Source organism: Triticum urartu, chromosome 5A (assembly GCF_056163025.1).
Source record: "Triticum urartu cultivar PI428250 chromosome 5A, HENAU_Tu73, whole genome shotgun sequence".
Classification (NCBI taxonomy): Eukaryota; Viridiplantae; Streptophyta; class Magnoliopsida; order Poales; family Poaceae; genus Triticum; species Triticum urartu.
Window position 1 is genome coordinate 617,708,648 of NC_141877.1, and position 25,111 is coordinate 617,733,758.

General features: G+C 43.5%; 1 protein-coding gene, 1 long non-coding RNA gene and 1 pseudogene across 6 annotated transcripts; 2 read left to right on the plus strand and 1 right to left on the minus strand.

The window, feature by feature from the left end:
* The first annotated feature begins 5,500 nt into the window (after window positions 1–5,500).
* On the plus strand, window positions 5,501–8,258 carry LOC147973399 (uncharacterized). Its single transcript, XM_087524979.1, has 7 exons — window positions 5,501–5,674; window positions 5,767–5,817; window positions 5,943–6,053; window positions 6,247–6,396; window positions 6,494–6,649; window positions 6,737–6,826; window positions 8,230–8,258. Exons 1-7 carry the CDS (start codon window positions 5,536–5,538, stop codon window positions 8,256–8,258), a joined length of 726 nt encoding a protein of 241 aa, XP_087381105.1. The 5' UTR covers window positions 5,501–5,535.
* A 2,120-nt stretch (window positions 8,259–10,378) lies between these two features.
* On the plus strand, window positions 10,379–16,671 carry LOC125511065 (uncharacterized). 5 transcript variants are annotated; one of them, XR_007284879.2, is made up of 4 exons: window positions 10,381–11,264; window positions 11,590–11,811; window positions 12,201–13,275; window positions 13,731–13,987. It is a non-coding gene; the product is annotated as an uncharacterized LOC125511065 (long non-coding RNA). The 5 variants fall into 5 exon arrangements; XR_015602919.1 differs by having other exon boundaries at window positions 10,379–11,275; window positions 11,590–13,275; XR_015602918.1 differs by lacking the exon at window positions 13,731–13,987 and adding an exon at window positions 16,136–16,671 and having other exon boundaries at window positions 10,380–11,264; window positions 11,590–13,275.
* Window positions 16,672–17,901: 1,230 nt separating this feature from the next.
* Window positions 17,902–18,924, minus strand: LOC125506734 (BTB/POZ and MATH domain-containing protein 1-like; annotated as a pseudogene).
* Between the last annotated feature and the right edge of the window lie 6,187 nt (window positions 18,925–25,111).

Sequence of the window (25,111 nt, forward strand, 5' to 3'; positions counted from 1 at the left end):
TCACTGGAATCTGATTGATACGTCAAAACATAATCTTACAGAGGGTACCATAATCACCAAGGCCATTTTACATGCCGGGGGTCTAAGTCTAAGGGGGAAAGCTTTATACAGGTTCTTGAGTGAAGTTGTGGTCTACTAAGCCCTTTGCACCTTCCCGCCGCACGGCTGCGCCGCTTTCGCCTGAGTAAGGAAGTTTCCTTGTGAGGAATGGTCTTCGACTATTTGTATAGAACCGGGCTCGGTGAGAGTCCTTGTGAGTCCATAGGATGAGTAGGTTTTGATGCACCTGTGATAAAAGATAAAAAATAATTAAAGAAAGGGGAAGGCCGTATAGGGTTAAGCCATACTATAGGCCTGTCTGTATTGTTACTCTGCTGATGCCCAAGGTACTTTGAGTGCGTAATTATGCACGCGCGGTACAGATTTCGCGGATATACATGGCGATCGACGGAGGCGAAACTGCTAATCCACCTCTGGAATTGCCGAGCTGTTGGCATACAGAATTGGCCGGCATTGTGTAATAGAGTCCAGCGGCTTAATAGCCGATGAGGTGTACGGCTTGACAGGGCCGCTTTGTACTTTGGCCGCGATGGCCGCGGTATGCTCCTTAGTATGGAGGAAGTGTTCCATGTTTCTGTTGATTGTAATGACGCCACGTGGTCCGGGCATCTTAAACTTTAGATAGGCGTAGTGCGGGACTGCATTAAAGCAGGCGAAAGTGGTTCGTCCGAGTAGTGCGTGATAACCACTGTGGAACGAGACGATATCGAAGGTCAAGTCTTCGCTTCAGAAGTTGTCCGGTGAACCGAAGACGACTTCCAGTGTGATTGTGGATAATGAACGATTATCATGAACAAGGAAATATAATAATAATTACTTTATTATTGCCTGTAGGGCATATTTCCAGCAGTTCCCGTAATAGTTTTTTTAAATCACAGATTTGAAAAAAAGTTTTACAAACCTGAAAAATGTTCGTGAATTCAGAAAAAGTTCACAAAATCAGAAATGTTTGTGAATTTGAAAATTGTTCATGGGTTTGAAAAAGGTTCGCGAACTAAAAAACCTTCACGAATTTGAAAAAAGTGTGCTAATTTTAAAAAGTCACACATTCAAGAAATATATTCATGGATTTGAAAAAAAAAGTACGTGTTTTCTAGAGAGAGAGAGGTTCCATTTGATACAATTTATTAACGCGTAAATCATCAAGGAAAGCAATAGGTTCCATTCGATACAATTTATTAACGTGTAAATCATCAAGGAAAGCTATGGGCAATGATCATCGTCAAGGCAAATAGAAACACAATATGAGCATAATCATTTGCAAACAGTTGAGAAAAAATATTGTAAATAGTTCGCTTAACTTTCGGCCAGCAATGGATCTCTGCGCCAATTAGCGCAATAGGTCGTCTAGTGAGGGTAAACCCTAATCTCCCTCTCCACTCCCCCTCTCCTGTGGCTGATCACGTGCGCACCTCCCACCACATGTCGGCCGCCGCCTTCCCATTGGTGTGACGCTGTTGGTCAATGTGTGCGATAATCTGGAGGTGCACATAGAAACACACACAACCAAAATGTGGGTTGAGGAGCATCCGCGCATCCAAGAGGGCGGAAGAGAAAGGTTTGCATGAGAAGGCGGACGAGAAGGGGACGGAGGAGGAGGCGGCGGCGGCCGAGCTCATGACAGTGGAGAACGATGACACCATGAAGTTTCCAAAAGATATCATGCCTAACTGCACCTAGGAAATATATACGCAACATTCCCTGACCACAGGAAGGACCATGCGTCTCAGATAGGTCCGGATATCCAAAGCATTAATTGTACACTATCTCGAAATCAATGACTTTGAAAGAACACTGTTCATGCCAAAAGATCTACCCTTCTCCGTGCATCACTGTAACGCACCAACTTTCACTTTTTGGATTTTCCCTTGGACTCCATTTCCTTTCATAATCTTGCATTGGATTTAACTTGATTTAATTTGTCCTACCTTCTTTTGGCCAAATTTGTGAAATCAAACTAGGTATCTCTTCTCCTGCCCAAGGCACTTAACGCACTTCTTTCCAAAGCCCACAACCTTGGGATTATCTCTCTTTTTTTTGTTATTAAAAGAAATTCACTATCTGTCCCCTTGTGAAGGAACTCCCATTTCTTATTATTTGAAAATTTCAAGAATATTCTTGTGCCTCTCATGATTATGTATAACTTAATTATGAAAAAACCTACAAGTTCAATAGTTCAATATTTTCTCTAGAAAATTTGTTAAACGTTCTACAAGATGTAGGGATAGATATGTTTCTTCTAGGATTGAGAATGTGCACCTCCTTTACGAAAAACAAGATGAAGTAGAGATTTGAGGACCTAGATCTAGAAGAAGTGAAGTCCATAGGACGTGGAGAAGATAAAACTTGAAAAGACTTCATTTAATAAATGCCTAGCTTAAACGCATTAAAGTAAGTCCTTGTAGGAGGCACCTCATAGTTATCGTTGTGTCTTATTGCTATGCTAATGTAGATTTTTTATGTTTTCCTTTTAATAAAGTGCCAAGAATTTCCTTTAGCATTTCTAGTTTACAAATGATTTATGTGTTCTCCAGTTTTATTGTTATCGCGAAAGAAACCGGCCTATATTTGAGAATGATAAAATCATGAAAAATCCACACAATAGAAAATAATATATCTATTATTTTTCTAACCGCTTCAGATTTTTTTTGAGTTACGGAGGTTCTATTAATAACAACATGTTTTGACAAATTCTTGTATAGCTTGTTTTATACCTACACGTTTTCATAGTTTTTGGTTTCTCCTTGATCAACATAGCATGTGCTTATTTCATTTACTGTGGTTAATTCTATGCAATATTGCCATGATTTATATACACAAAGTAGACCTCTTAGAATTATTTATGTACTAACCAACTCATGGTCCCGTTTAATGGCTTCTTTGGTTCAAACGAAAAGCAGAGGAAAACATAAAAGTAAATTTTTTTGTCACTATTCATGCCTTCAGTTCAAAGGAATCGGGCTAATGAAAAATAGCGGAACTTTTCCTTTAATCTTAGTTTCAAAGGAAAAAAAGTAGGATTTCTAACACCCACTTGTATCTCTTTCTCAAACTCCGATACACGAAGAACGAGACCAAGATGCGTTGTGGCATAATAGCAGTCTAACTATATGATTTCATGTGGTTGACGTTGATTTGACTATGTGTAGTAGGATTCTTATGTTTTTCCAATCCATGTGAACTAAACACCCAAGTTGATGAAATTACTAGTTTACCAATCCTTTCCTCTCATGTTCTTGTGTTTACACTATTCTCGGGTTAGAATCCTCCAAACCAAAGGTCCTAAGTTTCTTTTTTGATGAAACGTTTTCTATCTAGGGGAGCCATTGATATCAAGAGTAAAAGTGCAGGAGAGCAAGATATACAAGCTTGAGAATGCCCATACCACCCCTATTTTGTTTCCAAGAGGACTCAAAAGGTTAATGCCCATGGAGTTTGGCGATATAACATCACCTAATATCTAGTTTTTTAAGCCAGTACTAAACGACCAAAAAATGTAAAATATTTTCTCATATCATGTACTAATGACATATATTTCAGAGACGTCCACTGATGCAAGTCATGAGAGGCCATTAACCTGGATTAATCCTACAATAACCGCCCAACCGAACAAGGAGTCTTGCAAGAACCAGAGCGGACGATTACTGCTGGTCCAATCTGTTTTATGTGCTATCCCGATTCATACAATGATGGCCCTTTATCTTCATGCAAGAACTTTAGCGGCGCTAGTCAAGATATGCAGAGATTTCCTATGGTGCGGTAAAAAGGAAGCCTGTGGGGGAAGTTGCTCTGTTGCATGGAATGAAGTCTGCACGCCCAAGTGGGCTGGCGGGCTAGGGCTGCCTAACCTGCATTGACTAAACAAGGCACTACGGGCGCGCTGGGCATGGCTTCAGAAAACTGATGAGGAAAGGCCATGGGCTGACTTCTTGATCGTTGTCCCGGCGGAGTCACATGCCCTGGTGGATGTAGCTGCGAGGACGACGATTGGAGATGGGAAATCCACCCTATTCTGGGAGGATAAATGGATCACCGGCTCACGGGTCAGAGATATAGCTCCGAAAATATACTGTCGAGTCCCAAAACGAATCAGACAGACTAAGTTGGTGCCCGATGTGCTGGGAGATGGCGGCTGGGCATTGGATATTGGCACGGACCTTTCTCCGGAGGCACTGGATCAGTACCTGACCTTATGGCCAAGAGTATCGGCCATTACGCTTGATGATGGAATTCCAGACTCCGTATGTTGGGCGTGGGAGAACAGCGGGCGCTTCTCGACCAGCTCAGCCTATGCAGCAAGATTCATGGGACCTCAAGTTTCGCCAACTGCGGGCTTCACATGGAAATCCAAGGCACCACTACGGTGTCACTTTTTCAACTGGCTGGCACTAAAGAACAAATGTTGGACTTCAGATAGGCTTGCTCGGCGCGGTTTACCTCATCAGGCAGCTTGCCCCATGTGCAATCAACAATAGGATACAATGCACCACCTGATGCTGGAGTGTAGTTTTGCGAAGCAGATTTGGCTTGCGGTGAGTAGATTGACCAACAAGGTGGAGTTCCAGCCCAGACATGATGAAACTCTTGAGCAATGGTGCATACGGTAGGATGGCGCTTCAGCCAACCTCAAAGCTCACAGAGCTAAATGCCTTCTGGTGATGTGGATAATCTGGAAGCAACGGAATGACGTGGTATTCAATGGAGCGACGCCATCATTTCAACGATCCATGCAGCGGATTCAGGAGGAAGGACAACTTTGGGCGAAGGCGGGGGCTTTTCAAGGAGGATAACCTAGGGGTTGAGGTGGATCATGTAGCATGGGACGACAGCGAGTAATTGCTATATGTGAACGCAGGGTAGGCGGTAAAATCCGCATGTAAATAGGCTTGTAAAGGTGGACATGGGTTTCGTGCCCATTCTTCTATAATGAATGATATGCACTCTTCTCGTGCGTATTCGAGAAAAAAGAGAACAAGGGTCGGTCGACCGATGCCACAACCATGCGGGCTATACAAATACGTTCATGGTAAACCTTTTATTGGTAATTTTATTTTTTTAGCAGTCTGACAAATGGATAAAAAAGCCAGTGTCATTTATTTTCATACACTGAATGTTTTTTTCTGAGGAATGGAACACTGAAATTTAATTTGTAGAAAATAACGGAATAGTTTCGCTAGAATTCCAAGAAATAAAATAGACTGCCCCCCGGCTATTGATGATTTGCGCCGTTAGTTGGGCTATCCGAATTGTATTAGGCCCGTTTATGAGGCTCTTCCTTCCTCCGGTGTCGTTCCCTCCAAAACCAACCGACCACCAACCGCTTGAAATCGATCGGTTGCAGCGGGCGCTCTGTCCGTCGTCGTCTATATAGCTAGCCTCCCTCGCCTCGCCTTCCTTCCATCCTTTCTCATACGTAGCTTCCTTCCATTCGCCCTCCCCCTCTCCTCTTCATCTGAGCGCACCAGCGGTGGCGAGATGGCCGACAAGGGGAAGGGGAAAGCTGTCGAAGACACTGCCGGTACTTCGTCGCAGACTTCAGGGCGGACGGAGACTGCCGGCGGCGGCGGGACTCAGCAGGAGCTTCCACTCGGCGCCTCTTCCCAGATCAGTGGAGGTAGGTGCCCAAGAAACCGGCGTCCTTGGTTCTTGCGTTGGTGCCCGCTTCTTGGATTGTAACATCTGATCCGATACCTTCGATTCTTGCAGCTCCCGGTGGCGGGGGCGGGTCGGGGCTCTCGCAGACGCTGAGCAATCAAGGTGCGTTCTCTCCCCTCCCAAGAAAATGGCAACATTCTTTCTCTCTGCTTATCCGTACGGTTCTTGGTTCTTGACTGACGCCGGAGTTGGATTTCTTGGTTTCTGTTGTGTAATTGTGGTTGCAGCCCGTGGGAGTGCGCCCTTCGGCGGCCAGAACCAGATCGCCAACCCACAATTCGCTGGAGGTGGCTGCGGGGGCGGGTCAGGGGCGGGGTTCAGGGGATTCTCTCAGTTTGGTGTGTTCCCTTCCCTCCCAACCCAAGAAAAGCGCAAAACTCTTTCTCTCTGGTTCCTCATTGACGCCGGCCGGAGTTGGATTTCTTGGTTTCTGTTGCGTAATTCTCTCTGTTACTGCAGCCGGTGGGAGTGATGGAATTCACCGCTTCTTGTATTCTAACATCTGTCAGATTAAACCTTGGTTTGTTGCAGCTGACGGGCACGGGGGATTCTCTCAGTTCCATTCGAGTCCACCGGTAAATCTGACAGTTGCAGCCAGTGGGAGTGCGCCCTTGGGCATCCACCCGGCGAGCGGCCAGAACGGCAACCGCTGTCAGACGATGCCGCCCGTGGGCGATCAAGGTGCGTTGCGTTCCCTTCCCTTCCTCCCAGCCCCAAATTCTGTCTCTCTGGTCCGTGCGATGCGGTTCTTTGATGTGTAAGTGTAATTCTTTTGTAGCCTCAGTGGAACGGGATTGCACTATTTGCGAAGTGGCCACGCCCCGGCTTTGGATTATGGAAGGTACCCCGCTGCCCTTGTGCGAGGATTGCGAGAGAAAAATCTTCTTCCACGCCAGGCCTCTACAGCATCTAGAGCAATATCTTGCCTCTACAGGTCCTCTACACCATCTAGCGCTCGATCGGGTCCTTGCGCTCTCTCTTGGTTTGTACTAACAGCTAGCGCGCGGTTTCTTTCTTGCAGCTGTCGGTGGCGGCGCCGGGTCGATACCCGCGTTTCTTGCAGCTCATGGTCGCGTCGGCTGGTTCTCTCAGTGGGCGGGCGACAATCCAGGTGCTTTCCCTCCCAATCCAGGTTCTTCACTGACGCCCGAGTTGGATTTTCTCTTTTGTAATTCTCTCTGTTGCACACCGCAGTAGCGCCCCTCCTGTGCGTCGTTTGCAATTTTTCCTGGGAGTACCTAGAACTCATCTAGATGAGACGTAATTTGGTCTCATTCATCTGAAAAACAAGAATGAATACAACCAACGTCAGCACACACGCATCTTATAGCATCACATCCAATGGCTATAAAAGATGAATGAGACCAAATTAAATCTATCTAGATGAGTTCTAGCAAAACTGATTTTCCCTCGGTGCTGTGGTGGGACTGGGTGCCCATCTGCGGGCGTTGCTTCCTCCAGGCTTGCTTCAGAGTGGATTCCTACCGGCAGGCTCAGGCTCAGGCTCAGGCTCAGGCTCAGGCTCGGGCTCGGGCTGAGCAGCAGCAGCGTATGGCTCAGGCTCGGGCTCTGGCCCAGGCTCAGGCTGACAAGGCTCGGGCTCACCAGGAAGTGGTTGACGCTCTGGCTCAGGGTCGGGGCATTCTCATTGGTCCGCGGCGCCAGCTCGACCACGGCCAGTCTTCTTCCGCGGCGCCGCCCCACGCTCAAGGTCAGGGATGCCATCGCTGCGGAGCGCCGGAGCCCACGCGGATGTCTGAGGGCGGGTTTCCAGTGTGCGAGCTTTGCTTCAACAAATGATCAATCCAAATGTAGCCAAATGTGATGTCATCAGTCCGAATGCATACTAGTTGATCGAGTAGATGATGAACTTGTAGGAGCTTGTTTCCTTGTCATTTAGTAAATGATACTATATATATACTTGCTGTGGATCCATGTCATTCAGTCTAGTGCAGTCTGATTCCTTAATCTTTGGCTATTTCCTGACGCTTTTGTTTTAACTGATTTTTGCCTCTTTGTGTTTGATTGATTCAGAGTTTAACCAAATGAGTGCTCAGACTCAGAGTTTAGTTCCTACTGTTCCAGTTTAAGCCACTACTACATATAACAGATTCAGTCCTTGTATATCTTTTTCGTCGGAGAATAGGCTGTGGATGCTTTAGTTTTGCCTCAAGTGTTTGTTTGACTTTTAGTTGCTACTGTTCTGGTTTAAGCTTACGAGTGATGATCACTGTAAATACTAGTAATGTGCTACGGCCAATATATATAAAAGATTCATTGCTGCGTATGCTTGTTGTCGGTAAGTGATTCGCCGTGGAGAATAAGGCTGTGGATGCTTTGGTTCAGTTTAGTTTCCTTTAAACCGAATGAGGGATCGAAGTATTTAGTTTCAGTTGTGAGGACACTAGTTGTCTGAACTTCTTGTCTCTGAACATACCTGAAGAAAGATCAGTGCCTCCCGAAGAACAAGGGCTCCCCTGTTCAGTGCCCGACAACGGCAACAGTTGACTGAAGTTTTTTTTCTTATGAAAACACACAGTTAACTGAAGTTTAACTGATGTAAGCTTCAGTTAATACTTTTTTTTTTGCTGTACAGTTAACACTTTTTAATGCTTGTTGTCGGTAAGTGGTTTGGCGTGGGAATAAGGCTGTGGATGCTTTGTTTTTGCCTCGAATGTTTGACTGGCTTAATTTCAGTTAAACCGAATGAGCATTCAAATTTTGTTCAGACTATGCGTCTGTACACTAGTTCTCTGAACTTCCTGTCTCTGAACACATACCTGAAGAGATCGACACCTTCTCTGAAGAATTCGACATCTACCAGGGACACAGACGACACTTGTGAAGGATCAGCACCTCTATGCTTGTGCTTTTTTTAGATATTAAATACTAGAGTAGATCAATGAAACTATATACTTGTGCTTGTCTCCTTGTCAGTGCTATGGTATTAGTAAATGAAACTATATATCCGTTAGTCTTTGGTTCTTTTCCGACTCTACAGTTTTGCCTCAAGTGTTCGTCTGGTTCAGTTTCAGTTTGACCAAGTGAGTGACCTTCCTTGTTACTGATTAGTCAGATTAAACTTACATTTTACAAGTGATAATTATTGCAAATTCTTTTACTAGTTCTCTGAATTTCCCGTCTCTGAACACACCTGAAGAAATCGACACCTTGTCTGAAGAATTTGACAGCTACAATTACCAAGAAACGAACCGGTAAGGTACCAGGGAAACGGACGGCTAGGATGCGCTCAAGTTCAATGCAGCCATCGCCACTGCCACCGCCAGGGCTCAGTTTTCATTCAGACAAGGTTTAATTTCAGTTAACCGAATGAGCGCTCAAATTTCATGCAGACTATGAAAGATCAACGCCTATCGAAGACCAAGGGCTCCCCGGTTTAGTGTCCAACAATGGCTACAGTTAACTGAAGTTTAACTGCTGAAATTTCAGTTCCTCCAATAAGTAGCTTCCACCATTAGTGGGTTGGGTTATCATCTTCTTCCCCAAGTATTATTATCTGTAGATAGTGCTAGAACTAGATTACTAGTGATCCTACAGTCAAACTTTAGTGTTACCTCATACTATGTTTGACTGATTCAGTTTCAGTTAAACCGAATGAGTGCTCAGAATTTTGCAAAATATTCTACAGTTCTACTATTCGTCAGTACACTAGTTCTCAGAACTTCCTGTCTCTGAACATAACTCAAGAAATCGACACCTTCTCTGAAGAATTCGACAGCTACCAGGGAGACGGCTAGGATGCGTTCCAGCTATGAAACATCAACACCTCTATGCTTGTGCTTGCTTAGATACATACTTGAGTATATCAATGAAACTATATACTTGTGCTTGTTTCCTTGTCAGTGCTATGGCATTAGTAAATGGAACTATATATCCGTTAATCTTTTGTTCTTTTCTGACTCTTCAGTTTTGCCTCAAGTGTTCACTGTTTCACTTTCAGTTTAACCAAATGAGTGAGCTTCCTTGCTACTAGTGATCATCCTTCAGCTTAAGCTTACGTTTCACAAGTGATCATCATTGAAAATTCTTATACTAGTATGCTATGGCCAAGGCCAATACATAGAGTTGTTTCCTTCTATATCTTGCAGTCCTTAAAGCTGATTCGTTAGTAATCTTTTGTTGTTTCCTAATGTTTTGGCTTTAAATCGTATGTTTGAATGGTCTCAACCCGTATCAGTTAAAGCGAATGGTGTCTGAACTTTCCGTCTCTGAACATACCTGAAGAAATCGACACCTTGTCTGAAAGAATTCGACAACTATCGAACACATTAAGATCATTGTTGAGGAAATCGTTAACTGGTAACTGCTCGGTTGGCTGGCGAGTAGGGGATTAATAGGCTAATCGGCAAGTTAATCGGCCATTTAATCAATTAATCGGACGATTTATTAGTTTATCAGCTACTCAGTGACCCTATGAGTAGGGATTAATCGGCAAGTTAACTGGTTAATCGGATGAATTTTTGAACAGGGATTAAGATACGCATCATGGGCGATCGCTCGCGCGTGCCACGTGGGCAGAGGCGCTACTGTTCGCGCTGGCCAACTGGAAGGAAGGCTTTTGCTGCTGTGAGTCGGATGGGGAGAGAGATTTGCGCGTGGTATGAGCCGTCCCGAGATAACACCTGCGCTGGTAAAATCTTTTCCTTTCCTTCCCCGCGAATCCATCCCTTCCGTTCTCTGTTTCTCCTCCACGCACGCGACCCCTTCTCTCTTTCTTTACCTCTTGCGACCTCGAGCTCTACCAGCTGCCAGCCCGCGGATCCTCCCTCCGTCGCCCAGGTCCACTACACTAAGACGGCCATCTGGGTGAGGCCGGGCAGGGCAGTGGTTGGGAAGGTTGCTCAGGTCCGCCTTCGCCGCTAGGGTTACTGCGGCCGCCGCCCCATCCCTGCTGGTGGCCTCCCTCATGCGTCCCTGCGCCACTGCGTCCGCGTTCGCTGCTTCTCCCACGTCTTCTCTTCCCCATTCTTCTCTCCTAGCTGAACTCAAACCCTGCGTCATCCCCTCCTCCTTGACCCCTCTCCTCCTCTGAAGAAGGAGCACGGGGACTGAGCCGCCATAAGGACGTCGGGTGGAGGAGATTCGGTGCCGGTGGACCGCTCGCGCCGGTGTTCGAGGTCTTGGAGCCGCCGGAGTCACCGCCGCCGTACGGAGACTGTTCGATGGAGGATGATGGTGTTGGGGTCAGTGAAGGGAAGGCGCCGCCAACGAGGATGTGGAGGAGGACTTGGTCGAGCCGGGTCAATGAAGGGTGCGGCGGTTGGCTCGCTGGCTAGGTGGCCGCACGATGCAGGAGCAGCAGCGACTTTACAGTTCCTCTGCTCTGCTCCCACTGGCGCTCATCTGCCTCCCGGCCTATTCCGTGACACGGCCTGTGGGAGATGGGACCGGTGGATGCCATACGTCCCCGGATCGGAGTAGTAGGCGGTGAGGATTGATGCTGATTCAGGTTGCAGCAACTTGAGAACTGAATAATATGGAGCAAGGTTCAGACTTCAGACACCTCATTGCATGCCATTCTCTTCAAGGTAGATGAAAGGTTCAGACTTCAGACACCTCATTGATGCAGATTCGTCACTCTCCATTACATCTTCATAGCCAGAATCATCTCCTTTAGGTTCAGTTTTGATAATCTATGTTGTAGATAAATGATGAATCTAGAGATGTCTCTCCTCCCTACTATGGATTCAACATGAGGATAAATTGTTGGGGCTGTAGATAATGTCAGCATTTTTGTTTGTTGTTGCTTCTTTTTACCTTCCTGTTAATGGTTGTTAGTTTATGGCATTCGCCTTTTACCTGGATGTCAGACCAAATAAAAAGAGATCTTCAACTCAATGTCTTTACATGCAGGTTCATCTCTTGTATCATGAAGAAACTTCAAAAGTAAACAGAGCAGAGCTATTATCTCAAGAATAGAAGCTAGATAAATTAATCCATGAGTATTTTCATGCATATGCTTTTATTGGTGTATTTGGAGTGTTTATGATTGGCTGAGCCATGTGAGAACTATTCAACTTTTGGGGGTATCAAAGTGAGCTCGGTCCTGATAGAGGAATTATTCAGGAACAAAAGGTAAGATGTCTCATAAAGCACAGCTGCATTTTTCTGCTATCTTCTGTAGTATATTTTGGTGCAAAGATTGAAAACATAATATCTGTAAAATAATTTCCATTTCGTTGTCATGAACATTGCAGTTCGATTGCTTCTGCACTAGGGGAATGCTTGCATTAGATTATCAAAGTTAATTGTTATTACATACAGACAGTATCTACATGTTAAATGCATTTATAGTGATTTGAAAAAATCGGCTAGAGGTAAATAAACCCTTCATCGAACTAAGAATCTATAGTAAAATGGATGCTCATGGTACTGCAGGTTCTTGTAATCCACTTGAAATGTCTCTCAGAACCTGATCTCATTTTCGAATGATTGTGTGTTGCTTTTCTCCAATTCCTCAACAGGTTAATCCAATTGGGTGATATAATTCATGGACCTGATTTCTTTAACATATTTAATGGGTATGCTACTATTTCTTCAACAGTCATCCCATGAACATGAGAGCAGCACAAGAAAGATGTGCTCGAGAGGTTCTTACAAGCCCTGTACATGTCTCCAGCTATTTTCTTACTTCTATTACAACAAGGCTGTAGTGGAGAAAAGTGCTCAGCTAATGTTCATAACCATTTAATTTTTTTGGGTACTTTTACATGGCATGTTTTTATAATGATATGGGCATGTGGCTGTTTCACATAGAAAGGGGCTCATTTATTCATGGAACTTGGGGTGATCCTTTGATATATTAGCCATCCTATGTGAATTCAGGTTTGGAGTTCTTCCTTTGTATTCTACCCGATGCTTGGAATATTGATTGTTAGGCATAGCTTAACCTCCACAGTTGCCTTCATATTCTTCTGCTGGTAAAACATGGCAAAACACGCACCATAGAATGCAAGGAGAAGATAGATTTATTTTTCTCTTCCTACTTTTGTTACATAGGACACATTATTTTTGTTTCAGTCATGCCTTTTTTGCTAAAGGTGGTGTTGTGTAAATTCAACATTGATGTTTGTGTTATGACATGATGTACACAAACTGAAATTTTGATCCCTTGGGATGTTGCTGGTGCTGACAATCTAATAGCAATGGAATTGGCACTCAAATTTGCAACCAAGATTACAATTGGCGAACAATTTGCAATTTATGTAGTCACACCAATGTGACCTTAAGGAGTCCCTACATTAGTCTCTGCAAGAAATTCTTTTCTTTCAGGAAAGCCCTATATTTTGTAAAAGCATTATAGCAAGTTAGCAACTATTAGGGAACCCCAAGCCTAAGATTTATTGAGATATGGAAATCTCATTCGTTTTTGTACTTACATTCTTCTCCCAGTGAATATATTTCCATTTGAGTTCATATTGGCATGCTCTCTGATGTGTATGCTGTTTTTTTGGTTTTAATACTTAGGGCTGCTCACGGTGCCGGTCGGCGCGCCCATCCGCGTGTTCAAGAACCTCGGGCTGATTCATGCCATGGCTGGTATGCATACTCGGATGCCTCTCACTGCTAAATCATAAATCATGAATGTTGTCAAATGCCAACAGTCACTGTGTTCTACAGTCCACTTAGCATACTTTTCGTATTTGATTGCTTGGATAGTGTCATCGGTCATAACTTCACGTTGTCGATGTTGCGCTTGTTTTTCAAACCCCTTGCAACATGATTTTCACAATCCTATCAGTGTAAGTTTGATAGGTGTAGTGTTACCATGGCAACTTAAAACATTAGTCTGGACTCTGGACTCAGAACTTAGTTCGAGTTTATTTGAACTGCTATTTATCATTTTCATTTGTTATTTATTCACATGATGCACAAATTTCCATAAATGAATTGACGGTGCGCTTCCTATTGATTGTTGCTAGGTATATCTAACTCTGGAGTTAACAAATAAGCTTGATGTGATGATAATGTATGTTTGCTTTTCTTGTGTTCAGGAAAGTGGCTTGGCAACTACCAAATTGGTACCCTGAGTTTTTAGGTTCATAATCAGTTGACTGATCTTAATGAGAGTGATATCTTAGTTATGAATGTTCTTTCCTGATGTACATGAATGGCACTTTCTGGTTTGGCAATGATTGATTTTTTGGTCTCTTAATAAGAGGTGTATGAATGTGATTTAAAGAAACCAAAAAATATTTACTTAGTGCTATTGTTTGTTGCTATCGGTGAAGTTATGTTATATTTTTAACCATTATGCACTGTCAACGTGTTAACAACTACGTAAGCTTGATTAGTGCGTACAATAACGCCTAGGAGGCGCCACCTGGTGGCGCCCCAGCCACTAGTAATTATCAAGACGCGAACCGGTACGCTTCCAGGGAAACGGATGGCTATGATGTTCTCCAGTTATGAAAGATCAACGCCTCTAGAAGACCAAGGGCTCCCCTGTTCAGTGTCTCAGTGTCTGACAACGGCTGGGTAACAACGGCTACAGATAACTGAAGTTTAACTGTTGTACACTTCAGTTAACTCTGTTTCACAAGAGTAATCTGCACCAAGCGCCTGGGGTTGATTTGGAGCCGCAGATCCACGAGCTTAATGCTACTTTCGAGGAGGCTGATCAGGTAGGAGGGATGGGACTCAGGATGGGAATGAGCCGACCTGGCCCTGTTGGCCTCGAGGCCAATTTTGGAGGCCATGGGCCGACGCATTTCAAAAGAAGGCAGCGACCTCGCTAGCCCGATGGGTATCCCAGGTCGACCCAAGTTCTAGCTTTTATATATTTTTCTGGCGGTTGGTTACACTTAAAACATTCTCTAAAAAATAATTTAACTATACAACAAAATTATAACCTGAGCAAGGATGATGATATGAAATATATAAAGTTTACAGAGGAACCACAAATCCAATTTCAACACTTTTCACATCTAATTTATAGAGACACATCGATCAAATTGATTCCAGTACGTGTAGTAAGCTAGCTGATTCTTTCTTTTCTAATTTACAAAGACGAAGCTAGCTCGCCTAGCACTAGCAGTACGTGTAATAAGCTAGCTAGCTAATTGGTATTCTAAGTTTGCCGACGCATGATGGATGTATCGATTTTTATCGATATGGTGCACTCAACAGTACTGCTTGTGTCAATTTCTCTAAACTTCCTGTCCCTGAACACACCTGAAGAAATTGACACCTTTATCTGAAGAATTCGACAGCTACCAGAAAGACGGACGGCTAGGATGCGCTCCGCTTGTGAAAGATCAATGCCCCTCGAAAACCAAGGGCTCCCCGTCTGACAAAGGCTACAGTTGACTGAAGTTTCTTTTCTGAAAATACAGTCAAATGAAGTTTAACTTCTGTAAGCTTCAGTTAACTCTCTTTTTTTGCGGGAGACAGTTAACTCTGTTCACTGCGTGTAACTTCAGTTAACCTTCTGCGATTCGTTGAACGGGTTATCATCTTATTCTCCAAGTATTATTATCTGTAGCTACTGGTAAAACTAGAAACACACTCATTGGTAGATCAGATTGATCCCCGTGAACTGTGTCCAGTGACTTTAATCTGGTTGTTTCCTTTTATGTCTTTCAGTCCTTTGTTGTCGGTAAATTATTTGGCGTCGAGAAAAGGCCATGGTGTTCTAAATCACAGTCTGATTCATAAATAATATTTTGTTGTTTCCTGATGCTTTGGTTTACCTCGTATGTTTGACTGGTTTAGTTTCAGCTAAATCGAATGAGTGCTCAAATTTTTTAGTTTCAGTTGTCAGGACACTAGTTCTCTGAACTTCCTGTCTCTGAAGATACCCGATGAAATCAACACCTTCTCTTAAGAATTCGACAGCTACCCGGGAGCCGGCAGCTAGGGTGCGCTCAGATCAACGCCTCTCGAAGACCAAGGGCTCCCTGTTCAGTGTCCGACAATGGCTACAGTTGACTGAAGTTTTTTTAGAACACACAGTTAACTGAAGTTTAATTGCTGTAAGCTTGTTAAACTTCAGTTAACACTAATTTTTCTTTTTGCGGGGGACAGTTAACTCTGTTCACTGCGTGTAATTTCAGTTATTCCTGTAAATAGCTTCCTTGATTCGTTGATTGGGTTTCATCTTCGTTTCCAAGTATTACTATCTGTAGCTACTACTAGAACTAGGACTAGACTACTTGGTAGATCAGATCCATCCCTATGAACTGTGTCCAGTGACTTTAGTATATCATATGTTTCCTGCCGCTTTAGTGTTACCTTATATGTTTGACTGACTCAGTTTCAGTTAAATTCTGCAAAATATTCTCTAGTCTGGTTTTTAAGGTTGGTTTGACTCTCGGGTCGCACTCTGCATACTGCCTTTGCAGCTTTGAATCACTCGTATGAAATTCCTTGACTCCTTTGCCAATATGCACTTCGACAGGCTCTGGTCTGCCAAGGTAGAACCCAGGTGCCACTTCTTTATGTGGGTCTGGTTACGCGAAGATTCTTACAAACAACATCGTCTGGAGACCCGTGGGATACCTCACAGTGAGACATGCAACCTCTGTGACCAGCAGGATGAGGCCCCTACGCTCGCACTGTTTGATTCCTTGTGGCTGATGATCTGAGCATCCCTTCGCTTCTGCCTACTGCTCAATCTTCAACATCTATCCCTCTGTGGTGGAACGACCTCGCCTCCAGCCTGGGCAAGAAGGCAAAAACTGCAGCAATATACACAGCATGGAACATCTGGAAGGAGAGAAATCAACGCGTCTTTGATCACAAAGCTTTGCAAGAGTCTGCTATCCTTCAGCTCATCAAGCAGGATATTCTACAACCAACTCTCTCAGTCCGCTGGCTTTCTGATGTCGACAACAGCCCATAACCTGAACCTGATTGATGTTCTTCTCTCATTTTCTTTGGGTTGGGCCACCTAAAAAAAGGGGCTTTGTAACGCAACCTTTGTACTTTATTTACTCCTTAATATATAGGCAGTGCAAGCTGCCAATTCCTAAAAAAGATCCATAATCTGGCACAAGTTTTGACGCCTTGATTCTGAAGTTTCGTCCCTACTGTTTCAGTTTGAGCTAATTACATGTGACCATGATTGTAAATTCTAATAACATGCTATGGCCAATACATACTACTGAACTACCATTCAGACTACAACTTTCTCCAATCTCCCTGTAAAGAACACAAGACTAGCTACACATGGAGCCCTCTTGTGCTTAATTGTGCGTGCCACAACGTTGTTTCTCATTAAAAAAAAACTATGTTTCGAGACCTCGCTTAGGTTCGGTTTCAGTTACACTCAAATGGACAGATCGCCATCAACTTGGAACACCTGCACTTGTGGGGTGGGATGACGCAGATCAGACTTGTGACCAACTTATATATTCATTTCCTTAGCTATTTCGTCTAGAAGAAATGCGATTTCAGAACATTTTCTTTTCAGTTGAATGATTTTTTTTTGGAGACACAGTTCTTCTTCATTCTACAAGACTTGCCAATTTAATAAGCAAAATTTTCTCTGTCTGATCTACAGCTTGCACCACTGATACTGTTTGTATTTTGCTAACTAAATAGTCTGAAAGAAGTGAAAATGTTTCTGCATTTTTTCATGGCACGCGCTTTTTATCCCTGGGAAGGCAGATGCTTATAAACTGGTCTTGCATAAATCAGAAACTCTCAACTACCAACTTATATTATAGATTTACATCTCTTACCCCTGCCAATTGGCCAGTTCTTTCTCTTGTGTTACAATTATGAAAAGTCAAGCTACCGTGGAGCTGCGATTCGTCGTGTCTTCGAGAGACCCAAGGGCCTCCGGAGCCTTGGTGGACTGGCGGCAAGAGGGCACTTACACAAATCTGAGAGGAGGCGAACTAGTATAGAAAGTGAAAGGAAGAGGGAAATCCTATTTCATTCTCATTGCATGCTGACATAGACCATCTGGGCATCAAATGCTCAATAAAGGTTGCACACAAGAAATAACTTTTGAAAGAAAATTAAGAGAAAATCTTACAGGTAGCAGAGAAGCACTCCTAAATAAAAAGTTCAGATTTGGACAGGTTGACTAGGGCGACTTTCACGCCATTCATATCACTTGAGAATTAACTTAACCACTCTTGAATTCATGTAACATCGTGCTGATTATCCCTATGACAAATTGGTATGAGAAATTTAGCAAATCTACCAACATAGACTTCACGAAAATTTTCTTCTCTTCTCCAATGGGTCCTCTATGAAAGATGGACAAGTCGCCTTGAAATCCTTAAAACCTGATAATTCGATAAATTGAAGGCAAGCATCCTTAAGCTGGTGGCAGTTATGTTGGTGAGCTAAAGCCAATGTGGTTGTCACAGTGTCCTTGTTCAGGTCCTCGCAAAGGATACTTTGGCAAACCAGCTTGAGCCTATCCATTGCTTATCTATCCGCAGCCACTAGTAAAAGTCGAACCATCTCAGTATCGTCACCGCTAGGCAAAGAGTCAGTATAGATGAAATGGAGCATGGCCTTGAAAACAGCAGGTTGCATGTCCTCGACGGTTATGCACTGCCCCGGCCTCGCCTCCTGCATTGACCCATAGAGCTCTGCTTTCAAAACAGGCGACCGCATAGCAAGAACAAACCTATGCGCTTCAATCATCTCTCCTCCAACAAGGAAACTGACATCAAATCCCTCCTTTTCTTCGAGCAGTTTGGCAACATGGTCAGTCATGTCAGCTGGTGGCATGTCGATTTTGGGGTACGATTTGGTTTCGGTAACATGTGGCCTCTTGAAAACTGTGACGATGCATTCGATCGTTAGGCGATCATCCCTAAGGTACACGGATCCCTCGATCTCACTTCGCCTTATGAAAATAGGAGTCAGTGGAGCAAACCTACTAATATCACCGGACCTGAAAATCTTAGGTCCTGTTTTATGCATTGAATACGAGATTCCAGTGCACTGGTCCACCAGCCTCATGTCGCAGGATGCCCGGAGTTCAGTGATGCACAAAAGCTCGAGATAAACTGAGATGTAATCTTGGCCTTCTCCTTTGTACCCATCAGGGAAGAAGCGTATGGCCCAGTTGTGGTTGCCGACCATGAAAACCCCGGACCGAATGTAGCTGTTGTCGTCGTGGCCCATACCTTTATGCTTGCTGTAACCCAAGATATCAAACACATGTGTGCCTTAAGCCTCGTCAAGTGGGGTGCAAATAGACATCGTCTTACATGTCTTCATCTAGCGATGAGGAAGATTGCCGGCACAGAGGAGAAAGAATCTCCGCGACTGCACCGCCAATGCTAATCTGATGGTGTGATGGGAAAACGCATTAATCCATGAGGAGAACAAAGAGAAAGAGAATCAGGATACGTGGGAGTGATCGTACCTTCAGGCCGGCAGTGCCGAGGATCTAAGTCGCCTCAACTTTCCTTTGTTTTTCTTTTGTGAGAATTACTATCCGTGTGGGGAGGAAAAAGGAAAGGAACCTCGCTAGGCCTGGATTTGGGCGACTAGTGCACGTTCCACAAACCCAAACGGGCCGGATAGGATATTTGAAACGCTCCCGGCAAAAAAAAGAAAGAAAGAAGAAACGCTCTCTACTTCAAATACAAAAGGATACGTACACCTCACAAACGACCATCCTGCACCGACTGCGGTCTCCTGCCAACTCGCGTCCAGCGTCACGATCTCACCGTGTCCAGGCAGGAGATGATGATGTCGACACGACTCCTGCGTAACACGGATTTTTTTTTCAAAACTATGATATATTTTATAGCATTTTCGGAAACTATAATATGATTTTCATAAAAATCAAAAGTAGTAGCCCGTCGGGCGGCCGAAATAGGAGTTTACGGCCACAGTTAGGCTGAAGTAGACTTTTCGGCCATTTCTTGACCGAAGTGGTGGGGTCCTGGCCGAAAAGGCATTTTTCGGTCAAGTCTAGGCCGAAATAGACTTTTTGGTCAAGTCTAGGCCGAAAAGTACTTTTTGGTCTCGTGTAGGCCGAAGTTACATGGCTCATACATTAGGCCGAAATGTATTTTTCTCGCCACCCGTTTCCCGCCAATCCCTTTCCGCCATATATTTGTTGGAGAATGTAGTAATTTCAAAAAATTTCCTACGCACACGCAAGATCATGGTGATGCATAGCAATGAGAGGGGGAGAGTGTGATCTACGTACCCTTGTAGATCGACAACGGAAGCGTTAACTTGGTTGATGTAGTCGTACGTCTTCACGGCCCGACCGATCAAGCACCGAAACTACGGCACCTCCGAGTTCTAGCACACGTTCAGCTCGATGACGATCCCCGGACTCCGATCCAGCAAAGTGTCGGGGAAGAGTTCCGTCAGCACGACAGCGTGGTGACGATCTTGATGTACTACTGTCGCAGGGCTTCGCCTAAGCACCGCTACAATATTATCGAGGACTATGATGGAAGGGGGCACCGCACACGGCTAAGAATATAATCACATGGATTAACTTGTGTTCACAGGGTGCCCCTTGCCTCAGTATATAAAGGATGGAGGAGGAGGAGGCCGGCCAAGGCAATTGGTGCAGCCAGGATGTGGAGTCCTACTAGGACTCCAAGTCCTAGTAGGAGTCCACCAAGAGGGGAGGAAGGGAGAAGGAAGTAGAGGAGAAGGAAAGGTGGCCGGCCCCCTTTTCCCTAGTCCAATTCGGACCAGAGGGGAGGGGGGCGCAGCAGCCCCTTGACCCTTTTTCCTCTTCCCACTAAAGTCCATCAAGGCCCATTGCTTCTCCCGTAACTACCCGGTACTCCGAAAAATACCCGAATCACTCGGAACCTTTCCGATGTCCGAATATAGTCATCCAATATATCGATCTTTACGTCTCGACCATTTCGAGACTCCTCGTCATGTCCCCGATCTCATCCGGGACTCCGAACTCCTTCGGTACATCAAAACTCATAAACTCATAATATAACTGTCATCGAAACCTTAAGCGTGCGGACCCTACGGGTTCGAGAACAATGTAGACATGACCGAGACACGTCTCCGGTCAATAACCAATAGCGGGACCTGGATGCCCATATTGGCTCCTACATATTCTACAAAGATCTTTATCGGTCAGACCGCATAACAACATACGTTGTTCCCTTTGTCATCGGTATGTTACTTGCCCGAGATTCGATCGTCGGTATCTCAATACCTAGTTCAATCTCGTTACCGGCAAGTCTCTTTACTCGTTCCGTAATACATCATTCCGCAACTAACTCATTAGTTGCAAGGCTTCAGTGATGTGCATTACCGAGAGGGCCCAGAGATACCTCTCCGACAATCGGAGTGACAAATCCTAATCTCGAAATACGCCAACCCAACATGTACCTTTGGAGACACCTGTAGAGCACCTTTATAATCACCCAGTTACGTTGTGACGTTTGGTAGCACACAAAGTGTTCCTCCGGCAAACGGGAGTTGCATAATCTCATAGTCATAGGAACATGTATAAGTCATGAAGAAAGCAATAGCAACATACTAAACGATCGGGTGCTAAGCTAATGGAATGGGTCATGTCAATCAGATCATTCAACTAATGATGTGATCCCGTTAATCAAATAACAACTCTTTGTCCATGGTTAGGAAACATAACCATCTTTGATTAACGAGCTAGTCAAGTAGAGGCATACTAGTGACACTCTGTTTGTCTATGTATTCACACATGTATTATGTTTCCGGTTAATACAATTCTAGCATGAATAATAAACATTTATCATGATATAAGGAAATAAATAATAACTTTATTATTGCCTCTAGGGCATATTTCCTCCAGTCTCCCACTTGCACTAGAGTCAATAATCTAGTTCACATCGCCATGTGATCTAATAGCAATAGTTCTCATCACCATGTGATTAACACCCATAGTCCACATCGATATGTGACCAACACCCAAAGGGTTTACTAGAGTCAGTAATCTAGTTCACATTGCTGTGTGATTAACACCCAAAGAGTACTAAGGTGTGATCAAGTTTTGCTTGTGAGATAATTTTAGTCACCGGGTCTGTTATATTCAGATCCGTAAGTATTTTGCAAATATTTATGTCAACAATGCTCTACACGGAGCTACTCTAGCTAATTGCTCCCACTTTCAATATGTATCTAGATTGAGACTTAGAGTCATCCTGATCTGTGTCAAAACTTGCATCGGCGTAACCCTTTACGACGAACCTTTTTTCACTTCCATAATCGAGAAACATATCCTTATTCCACTAAGGATAATTTTGACCGTTGTCCAATGATCTACTCCTAGATCACTATTGTACTCCCTTGCCAAACTCAGTGGTAGGGTATACAATAGATCTGGTACACAGCATGGCATACTTCATAGAACCTATGACCAAGGCATAGGGAATGACATTCATTCTCTTTCTATCTTCTGCCGTGGTCGGGCTTTGAGTCTTACTCAATTTCACACTTTGTAACATAGGAAATAAACTCTTTCTTTGTCTGTTCCATTTTGAACTACTTCAAAATCTTGTCAAGGTATGTATTTATTGAAAAACCTTATCAAGCGTCTTGATCTATCTCTATAGATCTTGATGCTCAATATGTAAGCAACTTCACCGAGGTCTTTCTTTGAAAAACTCCTTTCAAACACTCCTTTATGCTTTGCAGAATAATTCTACATTATTTCCGATCAACAATATGTCATTCACATATACTTATCAGAAATGCTGTAGTGCTCCCACTCACTTTCTTGTAAATACAGGCTTCACCGCAAGTCTGTATAAAACTATATGCTTTGATCAACTTATCAAAGCGTATATTCCAACTCCGAGATGCTTACACCAGTCCATAGATGGATCGCTGGAGTTTGCATATTTTGTTAACACCTTTAGGATTGACAAAAACTTCTGGTTGCATCATATACAACTCTTCTTTAAGAAATCCATTAAGGATTGCAGTTTTGTTATCCATTTGCCAGATTTCATAAAATGCGGCAATTGCTAACATGATTCGGACAGATTTAAGCATAGATACGAGTGAGAAACTCTCATCGTAGTCAACACCTTGAACTTGTCGAAAACCTTTTGCGACAATTCTAGCTTTGTAGATAGTAACACTACTATCAGCGCCCGTCTTCCTCTTGAAGATCCATTTATTCTCAATTGCTTGCCGATCATCGGGCAAGTCAACCAAAGTCCATACTTTGTTCTCATACATGGATCCCATCTCAGATTTCATGGCCTCAAGCCATTTTGCGGAATCTGGGCTCATCATCGCTTCCTCATAGTTTGCAAGTTTGTCATGGTCTAGTAACATGACTTCCAGAACAGGATTACAGTACCACTCTGGTGCGGATCTCACTCTGGTTTACCTGCGAGATTCGGTAGTAACTTGATCTGAAGTTACATGATCATCGTCATTAGCTTCCTCACTAATTGGTGTAGTAGTCACAGGAACAGATTTCTGTGATGAACTACTTTCTAATAAGGGAGAAGGTACAATTACCTTATCAAGTTTTTTACTTTCCTCCCACTCACTTCTTTCGAGAGAAACTCCTTCTCTAGTAAGTTTCCGAATTTAGCAACAAAAGTCTTGCCTTCGGATCTGTGATAGAAGGTGTATCCAATAGTTTCCTTTGGATATCCTATGAAGATTTACTTCTCCGATTTGGGTTCGAGCTTATCATGTTGAAAGTTTTTCACATAAGCATCGCAGTCCCAAACTTTAAGAAACGACAGCTTAGGTTTCTTGCCAAACCATAGTTCATATGGTGTCGTCTCAACGGATTTAGATGGTGCCCTATTTAACGTGAATGCAGCTGTCTCTAATGCATAACCCCAAAACGATAGTGGTAGATCGGTAAGAGACATCATAGATTGCACTATATACAATAAAGTACGGTTATGACGTTCGGACACACCATTATGCTGTGGTGTTCCATGTGGCATGAGTTTGTGAAACTATTCCACATTGTTTTAATTGAAGACCAAACTCGTAACTCAAATATTTGTCTCCGCGATAAGATCGTAGAAACTTTATTTTCTTGTCACGATGATTTTCCACTTCACTCTGAAATTCTTTGAACTTTTCAAATGTTTCAGACTTATGTTTCATCAAGTAGATATACCCATATCTGCTCAAATCATCTGTGAAGTTCAGAAAATAACGATACTTGCCGTGAGCCTTAACACTCATTGGACCGCATACATCAGTATGTATTATTTCCAATAAGTCAGTTGCTCGCTCCGGAGAATGGAGTCTTAGTCATCTTGCCCATGAGGCATGGTTCGCAAGCATCAAATGATTCATAATCAAGTGATTCTAAAATCCCATCAGCATGGAGTTTCTTCATGCGCTTTACACCAATATGACCTAAACGACAGTGCTACAAATAAGTTGCACTATCATTATTAACTTTGCATCTTTTGGTTTCAATATTATGATTATGTGTATCACTACGATCGAGATCCAACGAACTATTTTCATTGGGTGTGTAACCATATAAGGTTTTATTCATGTAAACAGAACAACAATTTATTCTCTTACTTAAATGAATAACCGTATTACAATAAACATGATCAAATCATATTCATGCTTAACGCAAACACCAAATAACACTTATCCAGGTTCAACACTAATCCCGAAAGTACAGGGAGTGTGCGATGATGATCATATCAATCTTGGAACCACTTCCAACACACATCGTCACTTCACCCTTAACTAGTCTCTGTTTATTCTGCAACTCCCGTTTCAAGTTACTAATCTTAGCAACTGAACTAGTATCAAATACTGAGGGGTTGCTATAAACACTAGTAAAGTACACATCAATAACATGTATATCAAATATACTTATGTTCACTTTGCCATCCTTCTTATCTGCCAATCACTTGGGGTAGTTCCGCTTCCAGTGACCAGTCCCTTTGCAGTAGAAACACGTAGTCTCAGGCTTAGGACCAGACTTGGGCTTCTTCACTTGAGCAGCAACTTGCTTGCTGTTCTTCTTGAAGTTCCCCTTCTTCCCTCTGCCCTATTCTTGAAACTAGTGGTCTTGTCTACCATCAACACTTGATGTTTTTCTCGATTTCTACCTTCGTCAATTTCCGCATTACGAAGAGCTTGGGAATCGTTTCCGTTATCCCTTGCATATCATAGTTCATCACGAAGTTCTACTAACTTGGTGATGGTTACTAGAGAATTCTGTCAATCACTATCTTATCTGGAAGATTAACTCCCACTTGATTCAAGCGATTGTTGTACTCAGACAATCTGGGCACATGCTCACTAGTTGAGCGATTCTCCTCCATCTTTTAGCTATAGAACTTGTTGGAGACTTCATATCTCTCAACTCGGGTATTTGCTTGAAATATTAACTTCAACTCCTGGAACATCTCATATGCTCCATGACGTTCAAAACGTCTTTGAAGTCCCGATTCTAAGCCATTAAGCATGGTGCACTAAA

Coding starts and splice junctions, on each gene's coding strand:
- LOC147973399 (XM_087524979.1), top strand. CDS start 5,536: ATGGCCGACAAGGGGAAGGGGAAAGCTGTCGAAGACACTGCCGGTACT. Junction 5,675..5,766: donor CTCTTCCCAGATCAGTGGAG/GTAGGTGCCCAA, acceptor CGATTCTTGCAG/CTCCCGGTGGCGGGGGCGGG. Junction 6,397..6,493: donor GCCGCCCGTGGGCGATCAAG/GTGCGTTGCGTT, acceptor ATTCTTTTGTAG/CCTCAGTGGAACGGGATTGC.